Source organism: Cydia pomonella, chromosome 16 (genome assembly GCF_033807575.1).
Source record: "Cydia pomonella isolate Wapato2018A chromosome 16, ilCydPomo1, whole genome shotgun sequence".
In the NCBI taxonomy this organism is placed as follows: Eukaryota; Metazoa; Arthropoda; class Insecta; order Lepidoptera; family Tortricidae; genus Cydia; species Cydia pomonella.
In genome coordinates, this window is record NC_084718.1 from 13,475,562 (window position 1) to 13,499,573 (window position 24,012).

Here is a 24,012-nt window from a genome sequence, read left to right on the forward strand (position 1 = left end):
CATAATGCGGTTCATAGAATACATCTACTTACCAAGTTTGAACAGTATAGCTTTTATAGTTTCGGAAAAAAGTGGCTGTGACAGAATTGGACAGACAGACGGACATGACGAATCTATAAGGGTTCCGTTTTTTGCCATTTGGCTACGGAACCCTAAAAAGGACGGAAGGTACGGTTCGAATTTTAAAATAAATATAAAGAACGAGTTTAGGAAAGGAACGCAACGGTCGGTGTGGGCGAATGAATGGTGCGCAGGAGTTCATTGTAATACCTCGCAGAGCGCGGGCGACGGAAGATCCAGTATAAGAGCCCTTTTCTATTACCCTTACATATTAAGGGTATCGAGGTCACGTTACACTGGTGGGCCTAAAAACACGATTCGCCTGCGCTCGTGCTTCAAATGATAAAACACGGTGCGCAGGAGGCAGGAGTAAGGTTGACTGATCTGTCACTGAACTGAATGATGTAACGATGTTGAGATACAATGTGAATGACTCGTCTATTACGTTGACGCTTGTTAAATAAGCTTATGGTAATGTTGAATAAAATGTTACCTTATTCAAATTGGTGATGACATATCTTTTTTATGAACTGTTTTCTATAATTTGATAAGACAAATATATGCCGAAGAGTCCCTTCATAAGTTTGGGGGTACGGTTAGCAAACAATAATGTAACTATACATGCTAATTATGTACAAGCGCCATTATAGGCGGACCTACGTTTACAATGGCGCTCTAATTTATGTTGTTTGAAGTTTGCACGTTAACAAGTTGGAGCGGTCAAACTACTTAGCCTAGTCAGAAATTAATAAGATGGTAGCTATTTACGGGTAACTAGCAACTTGAAGTCACGAACTTGGAAAATGTTATTTATTTATCTTTGACGTCTTACAGGAAAATTGCAGAGGAATGAGAAAGTATATCCCAACCAGTTAGCATGGGAAAAATCTCTTTCAAAATCAAAATTCAAACAAGTTATTGTGCCAAGCCGCCATTCACTCGTTCCTTTCAAAAACTGGCAACACTACTGTCAGGTGTGTTCCCGCCGTGCCCCTTTTTTTCAACGTCCGTTCCCGCGTTTTAAAAAGAATTGGAAAGGCACAAGCGCCATGTAATACAAGTTAAACTGTTCCTTAGACTTATGTTACACTGCCGAACATCGCTTAGCCTCCATTAGCTTGATAAAAGTAAGAATGAATGGATCGTTTCCCTTACAATATGTTGCAACGGTTAAAAATTCTGCTTGATTGCTCGTAGTTTTAAAGAATGGAATTCAAGCGACTGCAGCATAAGTGTTAAATATTTATTGCACGTAAAGTTATATAGCGTTCTTCTTATGATTGAATTTCTCATGATACCTACAGTACATTTTTGCTCCGCAGAAACCATTTTATCAATAGATACAATATCAATAATCTTCACACGCTACGGGGTATGCTTTCAATTCGAGATATCGGATATTTCTCACGTTAGTAATGTAAAAGTGAGATGACTTTCTAGGAGATTATACATAAACATACTTGGCTGACATTCATTTAGTATATTTATTACATACTTTCGGACGCTGTAAAAGTATTTGATAGGTAAATCAAACCATCACCCTCAAACCGTGCAATAAATAGAAAAGAAGCAGTAAAGAAAGTAAGTGATAGACGAGTGTACGAAGAGTAAATAATAGTGACAAGTAAACGTCTTAAAAACGAACCTTGCCTTTATATAGTTCTGTAATTATTACACACATTGTTTGAAAATTTCAGCTATTAAATTACGGAATTGCTAATACACGATAAACTTGAATGGGATCGTAAATTTTACGAGAGACCAACAGCATCCTGTTTCTTCATCTACAATCAAAACAATCCTGTACCTATCTACTAAAGACATCACTGCATTCAGTCATGAACCAAGTTCTTGTGCCGATATTTAAAATGCCGAAGCGCAAACAGGCCATTTACTCTCCAATACTCATATCATATTCTAGGGCTGAATTCGATAAGAAACTTTGAGCTGTACACGATAAAGCTTAGATTGTCTTCAAAGTTGAAGAGAGATGTGAAGGAAATTGGTATAACTAAGAACAGAGCAACATAGGACGTGGGATGAACGATCGGAGGCATTTGCATTATGCGGACAAAAAGAAAGGAAGTGAAATGTCTGCGGAACATCGATACACTTATCGCATGTCTAATAAAAGCGTTCATCGATTAACAAAAAATGACCCGTGACTGTTAGATGTTTCACGATCTAATTTCTAGGAAGCACATTGATGCTGGTTTTTACTTTATTACTTATCTCGTTTCGCCAGAATTTGATAAAAAATCATTGCGGAAACAGAATTGCAATATGAGAAACACCTCTAATATTGTAAAATATAGAAAAATCTATGAATATTTCCACCGAATTATGTTAAAACCCCAAAAAAAGCCAAGAAATAACGTAGATATGAGTCATAATTTGGTTATTTTGAATTGTAAAAATGGAAAAAGGAATAAAAGTCAATTTAGCAATAGCCTCGCGCAATTTTTTCTGATATTTTAACGAATCATTTGAATCTGTCCCCCGTGGGAGAAGCCTTTCGTAAATGGAAAGCGACTGGCTGGGAATTTTAGATTAGGCAAATAAGAATATAACGTACAATCACAATTTAGCTCGTCCTGTCTAACCAGATTCCCTTTGGGTTTGAACAATTTCTATTATGATTATTTGGAACATCCTGCACTAATGACGCGTTTTTATAATCAAGACTTAATTAAGTAATTTTGTTTCACTATTTGTTGTTAATGAGGCTTATGAATGTAAATTAAATGTTATGGTTATCAAAATACCTGTCATCTACCTTCTGGTTTCTTAAAAAAATATAGCGCTGCGATTTTTAATACAATTATGGTATCATTCCGCGTAAACATCTTACCTACCAATCCTACCACGGAGTAATTGTACCTGTAGATCGTCCACTCGCACCTGTCCATTAACCCTCAGTTTATTATCAGTTTCGTGAAACGATTTACGATAGAGCAAGTCGAATCGGAAACAAGGCCGTGGCGGCGGTGTGCTCCGAATAGTGTTAATTACGGAATCATTGTAGCCGTTTTGCCACGGACGCCGTGCCAGTCATTAACGGTCCCGTAAAGAATTGGTTGGATGGAGCATGCGCGGTGCAGCTGCTGAACGCACGGACTACTTCTGAGCAGGGGTGGAATTACAGTAGCTTCTCAAACTCTAGTGAGTCGAAGGTTTAGACAAACCATTAGAAGCACGCTGTCATATTACCCATAGTTCTTATGGATTTAGAAATCATGTCATATTGGTTTGCGCGTGTACTTGACTCAACAATGATCGTGCAAGCAAAGAGGATATACAACCAGCGACGCTTACTGGGCACATCGCTTTTAGCAAACGAGCATTAGAGTGATCTTCGATTACAAATAATTGTCGCGGATCTTGGGATTAAGTTATACTAGAGATAAGGCTTTTTTTGGAAACTAGACGGCTTAACGCACGAACCACTTCATATGATAGTGTTTTTGTTTTTGTCACTAAGCCATAAACGCTTTCCATAGCCTTCCGTGCTTCGTGGCATTTGCATGTAAACTGTAGCACTTTTGTTATAAGTTCGTGTTTAAAAGAAATATATGTCATGTGAATTGATTGTATTGGCGATCTTTACAAAATGTTCCATTTAAATTTTTGGGTAAAGAAAAAAGTCATTGATCCGTAAAGTTGAATGGGTTTTGCCTTTCCTGTTATCTGGAAGAAAGCCCTAGCAAGATAAAAGTGTGTATTGTTGTTTTTGTGTGTTCTAGTTGGCTCATGCCCGGTGACTAGTGGAATGTTCACGGTCCGCGGCGCCTTTCGTAACAGTCTTCTTGAGCGCTAGTGCAAATGTTTTTGTGTGGATATGGTTTAATGGATTTGTGTCGGTTTCGAAGTGTTGACCGATTTAATTTGTATCTTCAAGATCGATATCTGCTAACGAACGCCTAGTTTTGAGTTTCTGAGGGAAAGTTTGTAACAATGGATCCATCAGTGGATTGATGTTCATGTTGCCAAACTTTGTTCTTCGCTGATTTTAGTTTTACTGGTTAAAGTTACCGGCTAGAAGCATTTTGATTCCATGAAAAGTCATCCAACTTAATCTTCTGCAGTTTTAGGTACAGTTTTATTTATAAAATATCTTATTATCAGCTTTCCAACGATATTAAGTAAGATGTTTTTCAAAACGCTTCAAATTTAGTTGTAAACAATAAATGCTTGAAGAATTTCTAATTTCCATTAAATTGTTCATAACGACTCAAATTGAGTAAAACTGAGGCTGTAAAACGCTGCAGTGCACGCAAAGTGTCTATTAGTCTTACTAAATGAAATTGTGGCGTGTGCGCTAAGCTCATTCAGGGGCTCAAATCCTTTATAATTGGAGCGAAAAGCCTTGCCAACTGCCATTTTTAGGCGCGTTCTTTAATCTTATTGACGATATAAGTAGTAATTACTTATTTAATTAACTATCAACAAATCTGCCACACCGATGCACGCACCAAAATGTATGACTAAACGCAACATTTCAAAACACGTCAAAAATCGATGACTAAACGCAACATTTCAAGAGACATCATTCCGAATACCTACCTATTCCGTTCGTAGTGGTCGGTCCTTATTTCCGCGCTTCGGAAGATTTATTTTAGCCCATCCGGAAGCTTCATTTTTCATCTCGCAGACAGAGCATACACATCCAAAGTTCTCAGACGACTCGGTGGACAAATCGCTCAACAAATCGTCGTCGTGGATCTCCGAATTCGCGAAGGTACGGATGCTGGAATGTCAGATCGTGACGGCAGGTGCACGGGCGTTGCTCCCTTCGCGGTGCCACTCGTGCCGAGTCCGCAATCGGACGCGCTTCTGATTTCAGGGTTCCGTTGACAAAACGAGCCCCTAAAGTGTACTTGAGTGTGAATTACTACTTTGAGAGGATTGAGCTCGGAAATAATGGGATAGGATAATGCGTTTTGCGACTTTTGCGACATTCATCTTATGTCTAAGTCCGTAGTATGTGTATTCACTTTACCGACTTCCAAAAAAATATAAGGTTTATTGTTTAACTGTATATTTTCTAATATTGTCTAGTCGCAAACCCACTATAATGACACTTATGGTGATTAATGTGTTCTACTATATCATTTCCTCACTTAAAATTATAACATGCTTAGAAGGCTCTAGTTCTCTTTTTTTCTTATTTGTTAAAAATTGAAGACAGATGTCAATACATCTCAATCTCCGAGCGGCGAATTCATGGCAAAGCGAAGATTATTCATATACCCGCACAATGTTGCATTGTTGCATCGGCAACTTTGCGAGGGAACAGAGGTTTACTAATGTACAGATGGATGCGCCTTGGAATTCGGAATGCTCTGAGTAGCTGCAGATATTTCGAAGTTAGCAACATATTGAAACTGTAACATTTACGAGTCCCGTGGCATAGTAGTCTTGTAGGAGTTTGTTTTATCCTTCATATCATTGGATACTGGAAGTAGCGAATTATATTCACCGAGAAGAAATCTTATTTATTTTTGAAAATTTCAATCAACTCAAAAAACCTAAAAGGGTTTCAATTTCAAATAATTTGTCCCCGGTGCTAAATATTTGATTCCAGAAAGCTTTTGAAAACTCTGGAAACATTGTCAATCTTTTAATAGAAGTACATAAGTTGTTTTGTACAGAATACTTTTCAGCTATATAGTTTCGTGCTTCACGATTAGTATTAAGAATGTCCTTTTCGATTCGCTCAATGTGATGAGTCATTGAACAAAATTGACGGGTCTGTTTTAAGTGCCGATATGAATTAATAAATCTTTTTATAAGTACCTAATGGTCTGATGATTATATTAAGCGTGTTCTACATATGTTTACACATTTAATTTAATCAATAATAAAGTGGAATAAAAGCTAATTTTGTTATTTTTTCTAAGATAAGGTTTCTCATTCACTTTGTCTCGGTTCGCTCACATAACAGTTTTACTTTCACTTTGTATTAATGAATTTTAATATATCTTCTGCTTTTTGCTATATTTCGGCTCCGTCTCGGTTCAGAGTTCACGTTTAGCTGAGCTACAAAGAAATCAATACGTCTGGAAAGCTATTGTTCAGATTTTCACACAGCTGTTTCTCATTTTCTCATAATTATTGCGAGTAACGTGAGCTGCAAAGGTAATTCCGTCGAGGAATGTGCGTTGTATAATTGACACTGACAATTGAAACGTGGGTAACCTTGGCTTCACTCATGGGTATGTAAATCCATGTGTTTATTTATTGGAATTGTTTGCCTCGATAGTGATATTTAACTATGAAACAATCGATGACCACTTTAGCTCATTGAATTGGCACAGTCAACGGAATCAACTGGTCGTTCCATTTTTACACGTTACTATGATGATATTAAGGTATGATATAAAAGATGACATACATACATATAGTCACGCCTATATCCCGGAGGGGTTGGCGAGACCACAGATTATCTACATTATACTACTACTTGCTACGATCTTTTATTTTTACGGAGTGGGAATGCATTTACGCACGGTGTGTGGGACTCGCCGCTCCATTCCCCTCTCCTGGCAAGACGGAGGGGGGGGGGGGGGGGAGAATTTGGCCCTACCCACTAAACCCACTCCGGCGTTTCACCCTCTTTGCCGTTTGTGAGGGCGCACTGGGATCTAGACCGAGAAAATTTTTGACAACTATACTTGCCGCAAAACTAACTTGCGACTGAGATCATAATGCTATCTCCTTTACCCTTGTTAAGATCGACCAAGAGAAAAGAGATGGCATTATGAATGAATGAATGAAAACTTTACTATACCTACCTATCTACATTATAGGCATTATGGCCTAACTCGCAACCTAGTTTTGCGGCAAGTATAGTCACTGTAGTTAGGTACCTACCAGCTTGTCATGAATTTCGTATGTGTAAAGGATAAAAACATTCACACAATACGATATCATATTTGTATTCAGAATTCAAATTAAGTATTATTTTACAAAATATTTCCGCTCTTATTATATATAAATGCAATAAAGAAGATTACCTATTCGTCACAATTGTTGTAATATAAGGTTGTACATTTGAATGCTTACTTTGTGTTATTATATTACGTGGCTAAGCGCGGCTACTAACACGTTCACATAGATAATTCCTTGGGATATAAAGGATCATATTATTCTTGTGGGCATAATGTCTAGGGAAGGCATTCAGAACTGTCAGTCTTGAGAATAAAAATAATGTTTATATCTTGCAGTATTAATAGCAGACCTTTTAAAAAGAGGCATGGTATACTTGTGGAGTCAGCCTCGAAAGCGATTTGTTCAAAATTATCTACACACGTTTTTGCTATCATTCCAATATAGTCCAGGATTACCTAGATTTTAGAGCACTAAATTATCTCGAGCAATCCTATTCTTAGTTAGAAATTCGAAGCAAGGAAATTGATTGTTATCTGTTCTCAGAGTATAAATACCATACTCGTAGCTACAAAAGTTTAAGAATATATTTGTTCAAGTTGAGAATTTAAATACAATTTTTTTTTGTCTAGACAACAAGTAATTATTAAAACGCCATTCTCTAACAACCGTTACAAACAATTGGTCATAAAACAATTCTGCGCAAAGAATTAAACTTTAGTCTCGTCTAACAAGTTAAAATACCGTGGGAGCTAGATGTCTAGTCTTCGTTGTTTAGGATTAATTGTAATGATTTCGTAACTAAATAAACTGATAATGTTTGTAAATTCTACATTACGTTGTCGATTGTCGAAGGCAACAGTTTGTACACGACTTCCGAGGGTTCGATGAAAGGGGGAGGGTGTGTTGATGGAGAACGGTTCATTTTGCTTCCTCGAATCTCGTGCGCAAAATCTAGTGTAGTATCGGCAAACAGAAGAGTCAGAACTGTACGCCGACCCCTGGCCATTTGGTCACTAAAACTTTACTAAAATGCATGTTAAGTTATATGTGCACAAGAATAAAAAAAGCGTATAACGAATGAATTGAAACAGCTTTTATTCTTATTGCGCGCATTTAACAATGATTGGTGCTTACTGTTGTAAAATAGCTGTTTTCAAATGAAAACCATACGAAAGCGACAAATGCTCCGTAATATCGGATGTCACTTGTCATACTAGAAATGCAGATATGTTCTGTCGTCACGAACAGTACCTAGGTAATGCCTGCACTGCGGTATTTGTGCATATTGAGCTTTCACGGTAATTTGCTGAGTTATGGACTATCTAGCTCAGTATTAGCACGATACCGAATACACGAACATGGTTCCCAGTACACAGTACCGTATATTTGCTAGATGATATAGGTATTTGTTTACGTACTATCTCCAGGGATTAAGGTACATACGTACAAGGTACGTAATGCAATGCTACGATTCAAATATAGCAAACGTAGGAGCAAAATACTTTTTTAAATAAAATTATTAGTAAGCGTTTACCCATCACGGAAAAATGGTGTCCCGGACATTTGGGAGGCGTGCGCGGAGCCGAAGCCAACACGTAGAGCCCTTTTGACACTTTTATGAGATGTAAGGGATGTATGAGCGGATGCTGCCCTTGCCTTGTCATGGAAGGAACGCAGAGGCAGCACCCGCCAGGGTGTAAAGACGATGGAATCTAAAATGAGCTATTGGGTGAAAGCGATTGACTAAGTACTGGGCTATGGGATGGGATAAAAAACCGGACGTTTGCCTAATAAACCGGTATGAAATTTTATTTCTGGCAGACGGTTACTTCCCCCACAAGGTGGGTCCCATACTAAATTTATTAATAAAATTTGTAGTAGCAGTTTTGACAGCTTATGTAGATTGATGTATGTTTCTAAACCACACGTGGTAACTATGTTACCAAGCGGTAAAGTTTGACAGTCGAGTTACCAGTACCACAAAACGAATGACGTCGTACAGCGCTATCTACTTCACCTTTTAAATGCGTCTGAGCACTTTGCAAAAACTACGCGGCAATAATAAGAAGTATTTCGCCTATGCCATCACTCAAACCATTTACATGTCAGCTACCATCATAATACTTATTCAAAATGAGCCTTGGTATGCGCGTTTCTAGAAGCACTAAACTAGATAATATACTGTGAAGATTGATAGCGGATGTGTTTTTGCGCCAAAGCTATGCGTGTTGGCAGACGTGGCCAGAATAATTATCTATTGTTTACAGTTATATTATTGAACTGTTATGTACAGTCGAACGGAGTGTTGCTATCGAACAAAGATACTAAATTGAACTTCAACACTACTTAATATAAACAAAGTAGAAGTTCGATACGTGCTTTTACCTTGTGATTTTATGACAGTTAATTTAAAAAAGTGTACTTCTTCTCATATGCCGCTTAAAGCCGCGTGACTTAGAATATAATAATAGTAAAATTTCTGGAGTTAAAAGTTTACATTTTTGGCACAAATTCGACTTAACTTTTATCGATTAATTTTAGCTAAGATCGATCCGCTGTATTTTTCTAAAAAAAAAAAGATTCATTCAACATTTCTTGCTATAACATATTATTTTTCCAAACGGTACAACACTTTTCAAATAAACAAACCAATACGAGTTGTTCATGATGTAAAACTGTATATTAATATAAACTATAGATAAGCCGCATATTTACTTTAAAAAATCTATACTACTTAATTCAATATGAATGTGAGTGCGCCACGCTCACACGCATTTGTTACTATTGCTTTATTACAGAGCAACCAATGCGTTATTGATTCTTCAAATGTAATTACTGTACAAGTGTACATACTACATAATAAACGTACTAACTTCTAAAATATATCAAACATTATATACGTCATCTTACCCTCCGGCTGCAAGGAAATTAGACTCAAACCAACACGAATCTAATCTTATCCTGATACATTAAAGCGTCGAATAAGAGCTTTTTTACATTGTCCGATCTGATATCGGATGTCGAACACGACTACAAAGAAGCAAAAAGTGAAAAAGTTGCTACATTTTATTATTATTTAATGTTCAAAAGAAAGCATGTTCCTCGCGTTGTCCCGCCATTTTACCACGGCTCATGGGAGCCTGGGGTCCGCTTGGCAACTAATCCCACGAAATGGCGTAGGCACTAGTTTTTACGAAAGCGACTGCCATCTGACCTTAACCCAGAGGGTAAATTAGGCCTTATTGGGATAGTCCGGTTTCCTCACGATGGTTCCTTCTCCGAAAAATTCAAACGAGCCGGGGTTTGAATCCGCGACCTCCGGATTGCAAAGTCCCACGCTCTTACCGCAAGGCCACCAACTCTTCGTTCAAAAGAAAGCGACAATGCAAAAAAAAAAAACAATGGCATAGCGCATTTACTACTGTTGACATCCGATATCGGTTCGGACAATGTGAAAACGCTCTAAGGCTCCAGTTTGTTGTCAGACCAATAATTTCGTTAGCTCCGGCTCCAATATTAATGTACAAAGATAACATACGACTTTGTTTATCAAACATACTTGTTTTTATAAGAAAAAAAGGCATCGGGTTACTTGGGATAAAACAGAGCCAGTTTCACTAAGTAAGGGGACCGTGGTTCGTAGATGTTGCTAGTAAAACAAAGTTATTTACAGGTCAGAACTATTTTACGCTATGAATTATACTTTAAAAAAATGTATCCCTAGGAATACATGTGCATTGTATATGTGTACCTAGGTAGTAAAATTCATTACTACAGGCAGGTAAAATTAAGCAATATAAGGCCCTTATTATTACCTAGTTTATCGAAATCGAATTCCTATACAAACTTATCACGTAATTAATTACACGAATTTAAACTTTAATGTCGTAAAATTATCGACCGAAACGTGAAATTGACTGAGCTCCTTCTCACACTAATAGAACACTAAAAAAACTCGTCTTGACGGAAATGCGGGCTCCAGTCATTTTATTTTCCATAACCAAATTTGTCCGACGATATACAGATGTAGTGAATAGCCCTTTACCATCGTATTCTCACGGAAACACACAAACGTGGTATGGCTTCTCTACTTCTACACGATCAGCCATCATACTGGCCCACTAAGATGGGCCAGCGCGGGTAGTAGTGTTGGATGGCTTATGGCGCGGCGGGATGGGAATGCCCATTCCATAGTGCGTGCTCTCAACCATGGCCATCTCGCTGGTCCAGCGTTGGGCCATCATGTTGATGAGCCATAACCATCGCATGGCCATCTCGCTGGTCCAACACTGGGCCATCGTGTAGAGGAGCTATTATACTTTCAGTCAGTACAAAAATAGTTTCCGAGAAAATACGTTGGCAAAGAATTGTTCACTACATCTGTACAAAGAGGGCAATGTCTTTATCCAAGTGCTTATTATTCGGGTAGAGAAATATTTAGGAAGACATTTGCAATACCCAGAAATCCGTGTAACTGGTACTTTGGTTTGCATGTAAACATGAATTCTTTGGTGTGACTCGCTTACAATGAAACATTTACATACGTATTATGCCACATAAATTCATATTGGCCCATTCCTTTCTTCTTAGGAATATTACACCATTTGATTTTAATTTCAAATCACCTGGTTCTAAGGTGAGTTTATAAATCGGAAATTGCATTCAAAAGAACTAACTTATATTTATTGAATAAAATTTTGGGGATATTTAGACGCAGTGTCTGGCGTTATCTGTTTAATAGTTAATAGGGTTTCCCATTCCATTGTAGTTTTACAATTCAAAATTGCATTAGTCTTGTCAAGTTTTAGTTTGTGTGCGGCTAAATGATATATAATATTGGCAGTTAGATCCTACATAAAAAAAGATTCAAATACAAAGACCATGTACTCGTATCTGTAACCAAAGGCAACGAACAAACTAGCTGCATTCCCTTTCACAATAGGCTATCTAAGTATATTTGCATCTAATAAATATGACCTTTAGAAAGCACATACGCTCAGATAAAAACCTATCTGATGATCACTCGTGCGCAACTAATTAGGCAAATGTAAATCGCAAGTTCCATTAAAGTCGCGAAAAAGAAAGAAACGATTACGATATGGCAAAGAATGAAAAAATATTGTTTAAATGACATGTGTATGGATAGATTAGATTGCTTCTCTTCACATACGAGTAACAATCAGGTATAAAGGTACCCACTCGTATCTTTAATATGACATACAATTTTACAGTTAGATACATATGTCATACCTACGCTTGAATCATGGTTATTCCTAATAAGGGAAATACAGTATTTAAATAGATACAAAGTGCTAAAATTTTAACGACTTTTAAGACTCGGCGAAACTTATCTTCCCAAAATTACTGCTCATAAAGGAGTTGGTATGGTCAAGTTCATCGCTCTGGCGTAAGATATCTGTAGCATTTTAGAATGTTTTATAAGCTGAAAAAGACGCATGAGTCTGCCAAGGGTCTAGAATTTTAAGTATTCATTTATTATCTCTACATACTAGTCGCTGAAACATAATAAATAACAATTATTAATGCCCATTATTAGCCATTCTATAAAACCTGTTCCGCGTCTGGAGCTTTTTCAACACGTCCAATGTCTTAGGAATATAACGGAAGCGCCACAAAAACTGCCAATTGCTGGCACACCGGCCAGAACAAGGGATGTTATTAAACTACCTTCCAAACTCACCAACTCATAATATCCAGTTCAACTACGATCTCCAATCACGCAGAGTTGTTAATGATCTCGATGTCTCAATGTAATGGTTTGACGGAGAGATGGGAATATCGGCCAGAACAAGATCGGAGATCATTATCCACTTACAGGGAGGAAGTTGAAAACCGCTCCGGTAAACGGACCATTTTTGTTGGTTTTGCTTTCGCGTACATATGGGCCTTGAATGAGAATTTCAAAGTCGAATGAGAATTTTAAAACTTACTGTTCTCTAAATACATTTATAACATAACACAAAATTTGTTTCAAAATACTTTTCGTATAAAAGCAAATACCCAAAACCCTATATTCAATTTATGTAATCAACGTGTAGGCTTTATTCTCGTTTGCGTAAGTAAAAGATCAAGCATTGAGTAGTGGAAAGCAAATTCCATGTTACAAATATCTCCGCTCATTTCAGTATCTTTACATAAACAAAAATAAAACTCCAAGAGATTACAATCAGTTACAAAGTGTACGGTCGTAGTGGAATTGATTGTGAAGTTGGATTAAAATTAGATTAGATTTGAAATGAAGCCGGGACGGAGATTGTTGCAACTGCAATTAAACTTCAATTCAAATCGTAAATCCGTTTTGCTGTAGTTTTACAAGATGCTCAGGGCATTTGAAACGGTAATACTTTGAAACGAGTCGACTGCGCTTTTATTTTGGTTGTTACCAACGCAATTTTATTACAAAGATGGACAAAAGCTGAAAATAAGTCCTTAGTTCAATTAGAAATCGCCAACACTGACAACCGAAATGTGCTTTTTCCTAAAAGAATTACCTTTATTAACAATTTTTACTCTGTCTAATTAAAAATTTGAGTGTACCAAGCCATATTACTTATTCACTATTGTATTGTTTAGTGTAACAGCCAAACATAAACTTTGTTTAAATTGTGGATTTATTGATTTAGATATAAGATTTTTATGACATCACCCAAACGTTATTTATGAGCTTAACAAAAAAGTGGGACTTACCAATTTAGCTTTAAAAAACCGATTTATCTGGAACCCGTGCACGTGTAATTAAAATTCCGTGTCAACTAATCACTTGCCCAAAAATGTACCAGAAACAATTTATTACATTCCAGTTTTTTTGCTGCCACTTCCATGAGTTTATTTGCCGGATACCGATAATAGAACTGAAGGTGTTTTAATTTGATGCATTAGTGTAGGGCGGTGTTTTTGAACTTGGTAGTAAAAAAATCCGTTAAGAAATTCGAAAGGATAAAGTGTTCAGGAAACGTCTTACTGTAATGTTCTTCCGAAAAAAGTAAGATCAAACCTACTTTAAAATGTTCAAATATTTTTAAATATATGGGTTTTGTATTATTTTCTAACTTCTAAGCAGCTACTCGTTTTGTAGGTATCTATGTATTAGGTGTGTTTGAGATATTTAAGAATATCAGGCGTGAACTGAAAAGTGATCAGTTTAACTTACTATATAACACTAATAAACATCTCTAAGTGTCACTGACATGAAGTAGCGTGCAAATGGTTAATGTCAGGTTACCACTTGGAAAGTAGGTAGTGCTTTTACGTCTTCTAGTGTATTATTATATTTATCATATGGAGCGCACCGCCGGTTCATTCATTAATTTGTTCACAGTTGAAGTGCTAATGACAGATATTGGGTCTCATTCTCGCCAAGGGATAATTGTTCTTATGACAGTAATTTCACGAAATTACTCTCCATTGGCAACCGTAATTGTATGTTTTTACGCAACGACTATTGGATTTAAAGTTTTTTTTAAATAATGGGATGGTTCCTGACTTGTTGGTGACACTTGAAATATTTTTTTTACAGTGTGTGTAACTCTTATTTTTTTCATCAAAAGCTGCAGTTCTCGTATTTGGAATTTGGCCGCTTTTATTATTCAAGAAGTCGTACATCACACATGGGACATTAATATGATTTATCCTCGAGATACGAGATACAATTGGAAACCGCGCGATCCAAGGTGCCTCGGTAACAGATGGAGCGTGGGATTTTTTGCTCGAAATGAGAGCGTGTTCATTTTAGGGCCCGTAATGAAATGTTTAAAACCATATTTTATAGTTTCAGAAAAGTCTTGGAATCAGTTGGTTGACAGTAAGGACGAGTTCTATTTCATCTTTATGGCAGGAGCCTGTTATTGCGACCGTTTGGTATATTGTGCCTAAATACTCGGGTAGATAGATTCATGTTTGACTTAACCGTATTAAATGTAATAGAAAATGAAGATGGCTGCTCGATGTAGCTTAATGGTGCAGTATCTTTGACACTCTTGAAATGTCAAAAGTTGTATGTTTCAATCTGGGGTTTAAATCTCCATGAATGCCATGTACGAGCATTGCGAACCAGACATAATCACTTAAATCACGAGTTGCGGTACGGGGAAAACTCAACCACAAATGGAGCAAATATGGAATGTGGGTAAGTGAATGTGACTGATGATGTTGATGATCAAAATATGTAGAGCACTTGTGCTTCCTTTTTTTGTTTGTGTGTTGAAGTAATATTATATCATATGTCTAATGTAGTTATTATGGCTATCACTCTCACATTTCATTAAGTAAGTAAGAGGAAAAGAAAACCAAGGAAAAAATGGATGGACTGTGTGAGAGATATGAAAAGATATCAGTATGAATGATGAGGTATGGAGGAAAGAGTCATGCTACGCCGGCCCCAAGCTATAGGAAAAGGGCAAGTGAATCATAATGATGGCTCACATTTCATTCTTAGAATGTTATAGTATACGTATATATTAAATTATTAATTAGGTAACCGATAACATACAATAGTACAGGACCTTGGGAGTTGCAACAGAGCGCACTTGTCTGCGTATTATCTGCAAGCCTCTGCTTTGATTTAAAATTCAAGCAAAAACTTGAATTACTTATTGTAAGCGGAAGCTATATAAATAACTTAAAAATAACCGGTTATTGTAATGTTACATTAAAATTAAAACGAAGCGAAAAGCGCGTTTTTAATCAATTACGGCCAAACCAAAAGGGACTATGATTTTAGCAATCTAATGTAAGTCTACAGTGTCTTCACATTCGTATTTGTTAGTCACATGTATTCAGTCATAGAAACTTGAGCCGATTTTGATAAATGAGCTGTCAACTTGCACCCGAGTTGCGACTTGGCCTACATTTTGATCGATCCAAAATAGGGTACAATGTTCAAAAATCAGTAGGCTATTCAAATTTTTCAAGTTTTTATCTTATCTGCATTATATTATATCATCAAACTTTTGATAGGCAAAGTCCGTCAAATTTAAACAAAAACAATTCTCTCTTTGTTTTAATATAGCCGTTTTCAATTCCACAATAAAAACATTTTACAGTGCCATCTCCGAATTTCACTTAGAATTATTCCGTATATTTTCACTGCCTTTTTATTACCATCCTGAAAGTAGAAAGGGGCATAAAGGGCTACGTTTTTGTTAGGCAAAAGGCTTACGTTGATTTTATGACTGTTCTGTTTTTGCATAAAACTCTCTTAGAAGCAAGATGGTTTTATGGAGGACTATTTGCCGTTCGGATTGATCTTATTGGTTAGCAAATAGCGCTTGAACGCGGGTAAATATTTAAAGGGTTTAAGGGCCGATATGTTTACTTTTAGCACGTGTTTTAGCAATTTATTTAAGTTATTAATTTGAGATCACGTTGTAAATATTCGCAGCTTATGAGTTTAGGTTCCAATTAACTACATATCAGGTGCGATGTTCGAAGATGATATGTAAAGGAATTTCACACAGCCTTACACACCTAGGCCTATTATGGCACGTCTTGGCATTCAACCGTAAAAAACCTATAAGCAAAATTCTACCATTATGTTTTTTTTTTCTTTTTTTTATCTTGTTTGTGTTTTTTTTCTGTTTTGTGTTTGTTAAATATTATTTCAGAGTTTCGAAGGGGAACAAAAATTTCATTATTTTTGCGCTACGATGCACGGTTTAGGAGATACGGCCCCATAAAGTTTTGTTTTTTCAGTCATGCAGAAATCTTTGTAAAAATAATCAAATTTTCGTTCCCCTTTTATTAACCCCAAAGTAATTATAAAAAAACACTAAAAAGTAAAAAAAAAGAAAAAGAAAAGAAAAATAGCGTAATTGCGTGCGTCGTAGCGCAAAAATAATTATATTTTTGTTCCCCTTCAAATACCCCACGCACTGAATAACCTATCACATTAGGACGTGAAACAATCATCATCATCGTCATCCTATTTTTTAAAATTATTTCATTGCAAGTTTGAGAAAAGCACTATACAAATCTCGGCGAGAAAGGGGGTTGCCGGCCGCGTATCCCTATCCGGCCTCGCTACGCTATTATTTATCACCAATAAATGAAATACAACTTTCTTAACAATATATTAAATCTCTTCACATCTATAAATACATTTGAAACGCAAACATCCAACTGCGAACAAGGAATAAAACACCTAATTGAGAGTTGTGTGCGTATCTCAATTTTATGGGACCAATGACTCGGACGAAAGGCGCCGAATTGTGACTAGTATGCTAATGGGCGATTAGTCACCACTACTATTTGTTTTTTACAAGGAGACACGAAGACATAACTATTTATATTAAGTATGTATTTTTTTAAGAACGCCTATTATCTGCCAGGCTGACACGGAAGAGTAAACAGTACCCCTAGTGTAAATAAATTCGATTTTGAAACGTGACGTACGCGTTTGCGTTTAGTCTCATTTTGTATGGGTTTTTGAACAGCGCGCCAAGCGGGACGTTTTGGAAAGTCAAAAATCTCATACAAAATGACACTTAACGCAAACGCGTACGTCACGTTTCGCTGTCGAAATTAGTTACACTAGGGGTACAGATCTAACGTCACTAGTGTAACAATCGGTAATAGTTTACTAAAGCTATGACCGTTGGTAGATTCTATATCGTTGCAATTAGGTTTACGAAAGCAATAAGACAGGCACTTGCAAAAGCAAGCATTGTTCAGAACGAATGACTCCTTACCTACAGCGGTATAATAACAGTCAAACTCATGTCAATATACAGTTAAAGTCATTTCACAAATCTGAACATATGGCCGCCATATCTCTAAAACAGGCCATTACCTCCTGCTGCCAGCCTCGTTATCCAATGTAATCACGAGTTAATACCCTAGTAGGGGCCATACTCCGGAAATAATACCCGTTTAATGATTACATCCGCATGTTATAATTTTTATTATCTTTCATTAGTTGCGTATCATCAGGTTTTGGGGGCCATGTTTTAATTTAAGTGTATCAGTTAACTTTTTTACGGGATACGGGTTTTTTTCTCACGAGCCTTACCTTCAAATTTATTAACCCGTTATTTATTTGCTTTTATTTTTGTTTCAGGACTGATGAGCGAGCGAGTATAAAATAAAAATGCGTCTGCAAACAGTGATCACTTTAGCTGCGATTTTGACATGTGATGCTAAGTTACCGACACATAAAAGCCACATTCAACCAAATGAATTGCCTCCAAATCCAACGCAAAATGCTCAAGCGCTGCGACTATTAGACGTCCAAGCAAAGAGTGCTAAAACTAGTAGAATTGTGAACGAATATAAGCCGAGACATAGGCGAGATGTGTTTGATTCAAAAAGTTACAATGAATCTAGTTTAATATGGGCACATTCAGAACGCCTAGATGAAAACGGGGATGTAGTTCTCCGATGGGTGAACTCTGATTCGAGTATTACCTTTAGGGTTGAAGCGCGAACCCGCGGTTACGTCGGGATCGGATTCAACTCTGCGAGGAATATGCGAGGAGCAGATTTACTCGTCGCCTGGGTCGACGATAGAAACAATCACGCGCATGTTTTGGTAAGTTTGCAATAAACTTTTGTCTCACGTAGTGTGGTAGGTGGTTTTATAAGGTCACAATTAACCCAAGATGGCGTGAACTGATCGACTATCAAGTAGCAATGTTGTACCTGTGTCAAAATCAGTCCTAATGATTTTAATGAAATTCACTGATAATGAATGAAACAAACGAATAATATTTTACATTGATAACTCGTTTCGTTGATTCTATATTAGCTCGGATTATAACGCTAAACGATATGACGCTTCTTTTTTTAACAATATGATTCAAATACTTACAATTCGAACATATTCATAGCGCTAGAATGTAAATAGTCATTTAGTAGTCCAATATACTCGTAAGTCAAATAATCATGCTCACGTTTTGGTAGATTCCAAATGCACCTGTCGTCCCATTCCCACGTAGTTGGTGGTCGATTCAAGGATTATGTCGTAAAGTTTGTTTTGGGGTAATTAAACAGCGTGATGCATGTTTAATTAATACATATGTGTCGCTCGTTAACTTGTTCTGCTCCGAGATTATGTGTTACGATTCGACTTTTTATAGTGATTTTATTTGCACTATGAGTAAATATATAGTGCATTGGGGTAACTTCTAAAGGGGGTACAACAGAACGCAAGATGCCTTGGTAAGTTGTTACCAAAGTATGAAGGGCTTCTGGTTTTAGAGATATTAGCCATATTAAAAATTACCCCGCGTTCGAAGTTATTGCAATGCACCTTACGAGTAAAATCGAGACCATTTTACCTACTATCATATCAAAAAACATGTATCACGTATGATCAATATTCGTAGATATATAAAAACATTTTTAAAAAATCGAAAAAAAAATTTTTTTGACGATATTGACTTGAGAGTAAAGCATGTGAAAACGTTTTTCCACTTCTAAATATTTTCCATTCTCCATGATTTTAATGTATAGTATGCAACAAAAAACTATATTTTTAGGTTCTCCTTTTTTCAAAATTTGCAGGACTAAAAAATAATTTCAAAAAAGCGAAACCTTTAAACCTAGACTATATTATGCTGAAGCGATCGACATCAGAATGAAAGTGATTTGTTAAGATTTAGTCAATGAGAACCGTTCTCCCCCGAAATAACCGTTATTTCGTTACGATCGCAAAGCTATTCTTCCCTCTTAAGCTCGTATAACATTTTTTCCTTGTTTTGGCCTCATAAATGCGTGGTTAAAATCTTTCGGGTTCCTCGTGAGAACCGTGTATACGTACTTACTATCTCTATCTTATTTGACGTTGAATAACGAAGACAAATCATCGGACTTTGGCGAATCTGATAACTTAACGTAATCGGATATCTCCATAAAAGCTGTTCGACATCAAAAATGTCTCTATCTTTTGAAAAAACGAGCAACCGGGCCCACTAAGGTACAGTTGCTAAAATGATTTTGCCATCCTCACTCCGGAATATCATCTGTATGTTTTTAGGAATAAGGGTGTTTTTGGAGGTACACTTTTTTTTCTGAAGGTACAAAAAGACAATAGTCTGTGGTTTCGTTAGTCATGTCAACGGCTGGGAATCGAACCGGAACGTTTTACGGCTCGTCTTGCTTCTTGTTTTACAAATTTGAGATAATTTATACTTTGCACACTATGTCGTGTTACGCTAGTTTTCGTAGCTGTAAAAGTCTTGGTTTGGTATGTACCTACTTATTTGCTAAATGGTTTAAAGACAGATGTGCATACTGCGAAGCGAATTATAGTCATAGTAGCCTTACTACTACTTAACTGCCGTTTTGTAACAACAAAAGTAGGCTATGCTAGGCTATAAAGCTACTTAAAAAGTGTGAAAATAGTAGGTACCATACAAAGGAAAATTCTATACAAAGTTACCTCATTTAATTGCTTTTCAGTGTATTCGTACTACAGATTCAATGAAATCACGTAGTTCGCGTTCGTGCGTAGCGTGCGCAACAGGCTGTTTCCGTTTGCTCTTACACCTGAACTCAAGCTTATCTCGCCGTCGACAACTATGGTAGTTGTTGTTTGTTGTCGAATTAGTTGTTAAAGCTATGTTCAGATGCAACATATGCGTAAGTACAGAAAAATTTACTTAAGTACAAACAGTTAACCAAGTTTAGATCTAATTAGGTACGTAAATTAGCAGGGTAAAGAGTAAATTGCGGAGTGACAAACGATTGGCGTATTAGAACGTGGGTCATGCAGGCGCAAATTTTGTCGGTTATCGTATCCCGGGAGATGGAGATTATAACTCGTAAAGTGGTTAAGAAAGATGTATCCTCGTGAAAATCAGCTGCCGCTCCGTTGGTTGTAATAAGTAATCTACTATCTAATTTCTATAGTAATCTAAATTGTATTTTATTTTTCTTATTTAATGCATGTTAATTATAAAATGTAATGTTTTGAAAAGATGTGTCCCGCCGAGTTTCTTGCCGGTCCATATTGGGATATCCTCCTCCAATTGAGGGGGGATTTAAATCTTCTCGGGTCAGAGGTGTAGGGTTAGAGCCGGTATAGCTTTATTTGACGTTCGTAAGAGCATTGTAATATGCCTACTTGAATAATAAACTATCTTTATCTTTAAGTACAAGAGATTTGTCACGCGTGATTAAATTGGAATTAATTTTAATAAATAGTAAGGGCTTCTGGTCTGTAACAAACTCACATAAATGCTGGATTTGAAATGTAATTGCATAAGTAAGGAACGGAGTGCTTACTTTCATATTAATTTTCACTCTAAGGTTCACACTGAAATGAACTAATTCCATTTTCCACCAGTGCCTAAGTTTAAACAGTCCCTGGAGCTCCCTGAGATTAAAACTTTGGAGATTAGAGACGCAGCAAGTTGCAGGAATATTTGCATACGGAATGCACTATCCTAAGCTAAATTTATGCCAGATGCTAGTCTCGTACCTTCAGACGTATTTGTACGTACATGTATGAATACATACATAAATGCGCATTTTCCCGGAGCCATTACACCTGCTAGAGAAATAGATGCCTATTTGTTGTGGTTAACATTAAGTACTTTGTGTGTTTACATATATTTCTTAGGAAACATATGCAGCTGGGTTCTAACGATAGATACGACTATAGGAAGCTTGTTGGCTTTTATTCCACACTCATACGACGACGAGCGAAGCGAGGACATTAGTTATACGTATTGGAATTACGACACAGCCGACGTGCTACTTAAGAAACAGAATAAAAATAATTATTTTGAACCTATGCAAATTTGACAAATTTCAACTGTATCTGGTGCGCAGTCATATGTGTGAACTTTCTACAACACCCAATCGCCATTTTTTCACAAAAACTAGGGCGGCAGGATTCTGATTTCCTGCTGTATAGATCGTGTCATTCACGAAGACGCGTGCCTTGACTCGTATTTTCATAAGGCTAGATTTGACAAATCTGCGCGTCATTTCGTAAATAGGTCAAAAATGTTTTTAATACTTATGCGATAAGGGTATGCGATGCGACATTAAAGGCTAACTTTCGTACCTTATCCTTATAGGCATGTCAAAAACCATCTAATTATTAAAATTTATACGGTGAAAGTCTTCGAAAAATGTATAACAATCGTTAACTTATGTAATATGCTCAGAAAAGACGCCGGTTTTCCCCAAAGTTTTTGACCCAAATATAAACAAATCCTGTAAAAGTTCGCCATTGCAATTTACCAATCTCATTCTGCATATTTAAGTCGACCTACAGAGCGGTTCCAACTTCGATATGAATACAAAAGACAATGATACGATCCCATTAGAAATACAATGCTGTTCCGAAGTTTTAATCGGGCGGATACGGGGCCTTGTTCCCATGGCTTCCCTTTCGTCTTGGTGGGTGTCCACCAATGTAAGTTGCTCTATAAACTCTGAAATAGATGTCATATAGGTACCTACTGTTTAAAGAAAAAGTGACCAAGCCGTCCAGTGGCAGAAGCCGTATACGAACCGACTTCTTCCCACTGCTAGGCAAAGGCCTCTCCTTTCTTCCGCCACTCATCACGGTTTGGTGCATGGTACCGCCAGTCGCTGCAATAAGCGTCGAGGTTATCCCGCCATCTCTTTTTGGTTTTGGTTTGGTCCTGAATACAGATTAAAAATATATAAAATATATGGTATCTTCTAGAATTGGTCTGAGGGTCTAGCCAAGATGAGAATCGTTAATAGAAAACGCCAATGTATGATTTCGCTAAGCTCATGATATTGTCAAGAAGGCAGTCACGGCAGCCCATCCATGACCATCTCATGGTTCTAAGACGTAGAGAAAGGAGCCATACCAACCTACTTGTTCACAATCTTCAGCGAAGCACGAGGAACTTATAGCGTTTATAAAAGCCGACTTGTAAAGCGATGATAACAACAGCCCTGATAAGAGGAAGGATACAACTTGTTCTCACCTCGTGTGAAGCCATTGTATTCACGTACACTCGTACAGTCGTTGTCAAAAGTAACGAATGTAGGTTTTGTTGTTATGCCCTGGAGTGTAACGCACCGCTCGGAATCTTGTAAGAATAAGACACAGTTACCATTCAAAATAAAACAGCGAGAGAAATTGTTAACCCTATTTCTTAATGGCAGCTTTAAAAAAAAATTACTCAGTATTTATTGTCCGGAACTTTGAAAAAGACTAGGATTACAGGACGTGTTTTAGTTTCGACAAATTGATCATACTTGGATACCAATTGGCAGCATCTCTCACGTGCACAGATTTAGGTTTTTTTTAATCTACCGCATTCTACTATACTAATGTCGCCTACGAAGCCGATGGTCCCGGGTTCAAATCCTGGTAGGGGCATTTATTCCTGTGATGAGCATGGATATTTGTTCCTGAGTCATGGGTGTTTTCTATGTATTTAAGTATTTATAAATATTTATATATTATATATATCGTTGCCTAAGTACCCTCAACATAAGCCTTATTGAGCTTACTGTGGGACTTAGTCAATTTGTGTAATAATGTCCTATAATATTTATTTATTTTATTTATTATTTAATGTTACTGGAAATATTTTTTCTCTTATAAGGACTTTTATTGTTTCATTCATGATCATCAGGATTTGCCTGATATAAATACTTCACTTCCATGGAATTCTATAATTGTGATAGACTGGGTGGTTTTATTTAATTCCAGTGATGGCCATAAATCTCATTTTTTTCCAGCCGAGAGAGACGTTATTGTCCAAGCAATTAAAGTAATATATATCTTTCCGTTTCCTGCAATGCGAGAGAGATAGAATCTATTACTATCCGAGTTTGTATATAGCTTGTGCAGTCGATAAACCTGTTTTGGCTAATATATACAATTGAATATCCTTGGAACCGTAATCAGTCCTAACGTTGGCCAGTCTCACCCGTATTTTTGACCGATAGTAGGCGGGTGGCTGAAATTAGGCAGGTTACGCTAGCTCTCAATTTGAAATTGTGGTTACCCAAGCCAGCTCTGTTTTGCATACGTGCTAAGAATATAAATAAGGTCTCATTGGGACGCCATACAAATGTCGCCCCTGACGTTTTAACGTAACGAATGGT

At 36.9% G+C, this 24,012-nt stretch overlaps 1 protein-coding gene across 3 annotated transcripts in view; it reads left to right on the forward strand.

Moving 5' to 3' along the window:
- LOC133526352 (MOXD1 homolog 1-like) overlaps window positions 1-24,012 on the forward strand; it is a 122,347-nt gene that overhangs the window by 49,660 nt on the left and 48,675 nt on the right. For 2 of the 3 annotated variants that reach the window (XM_061862942.1, XM_061862939.1), the window contains exon 2: window positions 18,026-18,496. In XM_061862942.1, the coding sequence (XP_061718926.1) occupies window positions 18,056-18,496 (441 nt within the window). In that variant the 5' untranslated portion in view covers window positions 18,026-18,055. Of the gene's footprint in view, window positions 1-13,255; window positions 15,098-18,025; window positions 18,497-24,012 lie in introns of those variants that run through there. The other variant, XM_061862940.1, reaches the window with a different exon arrangement.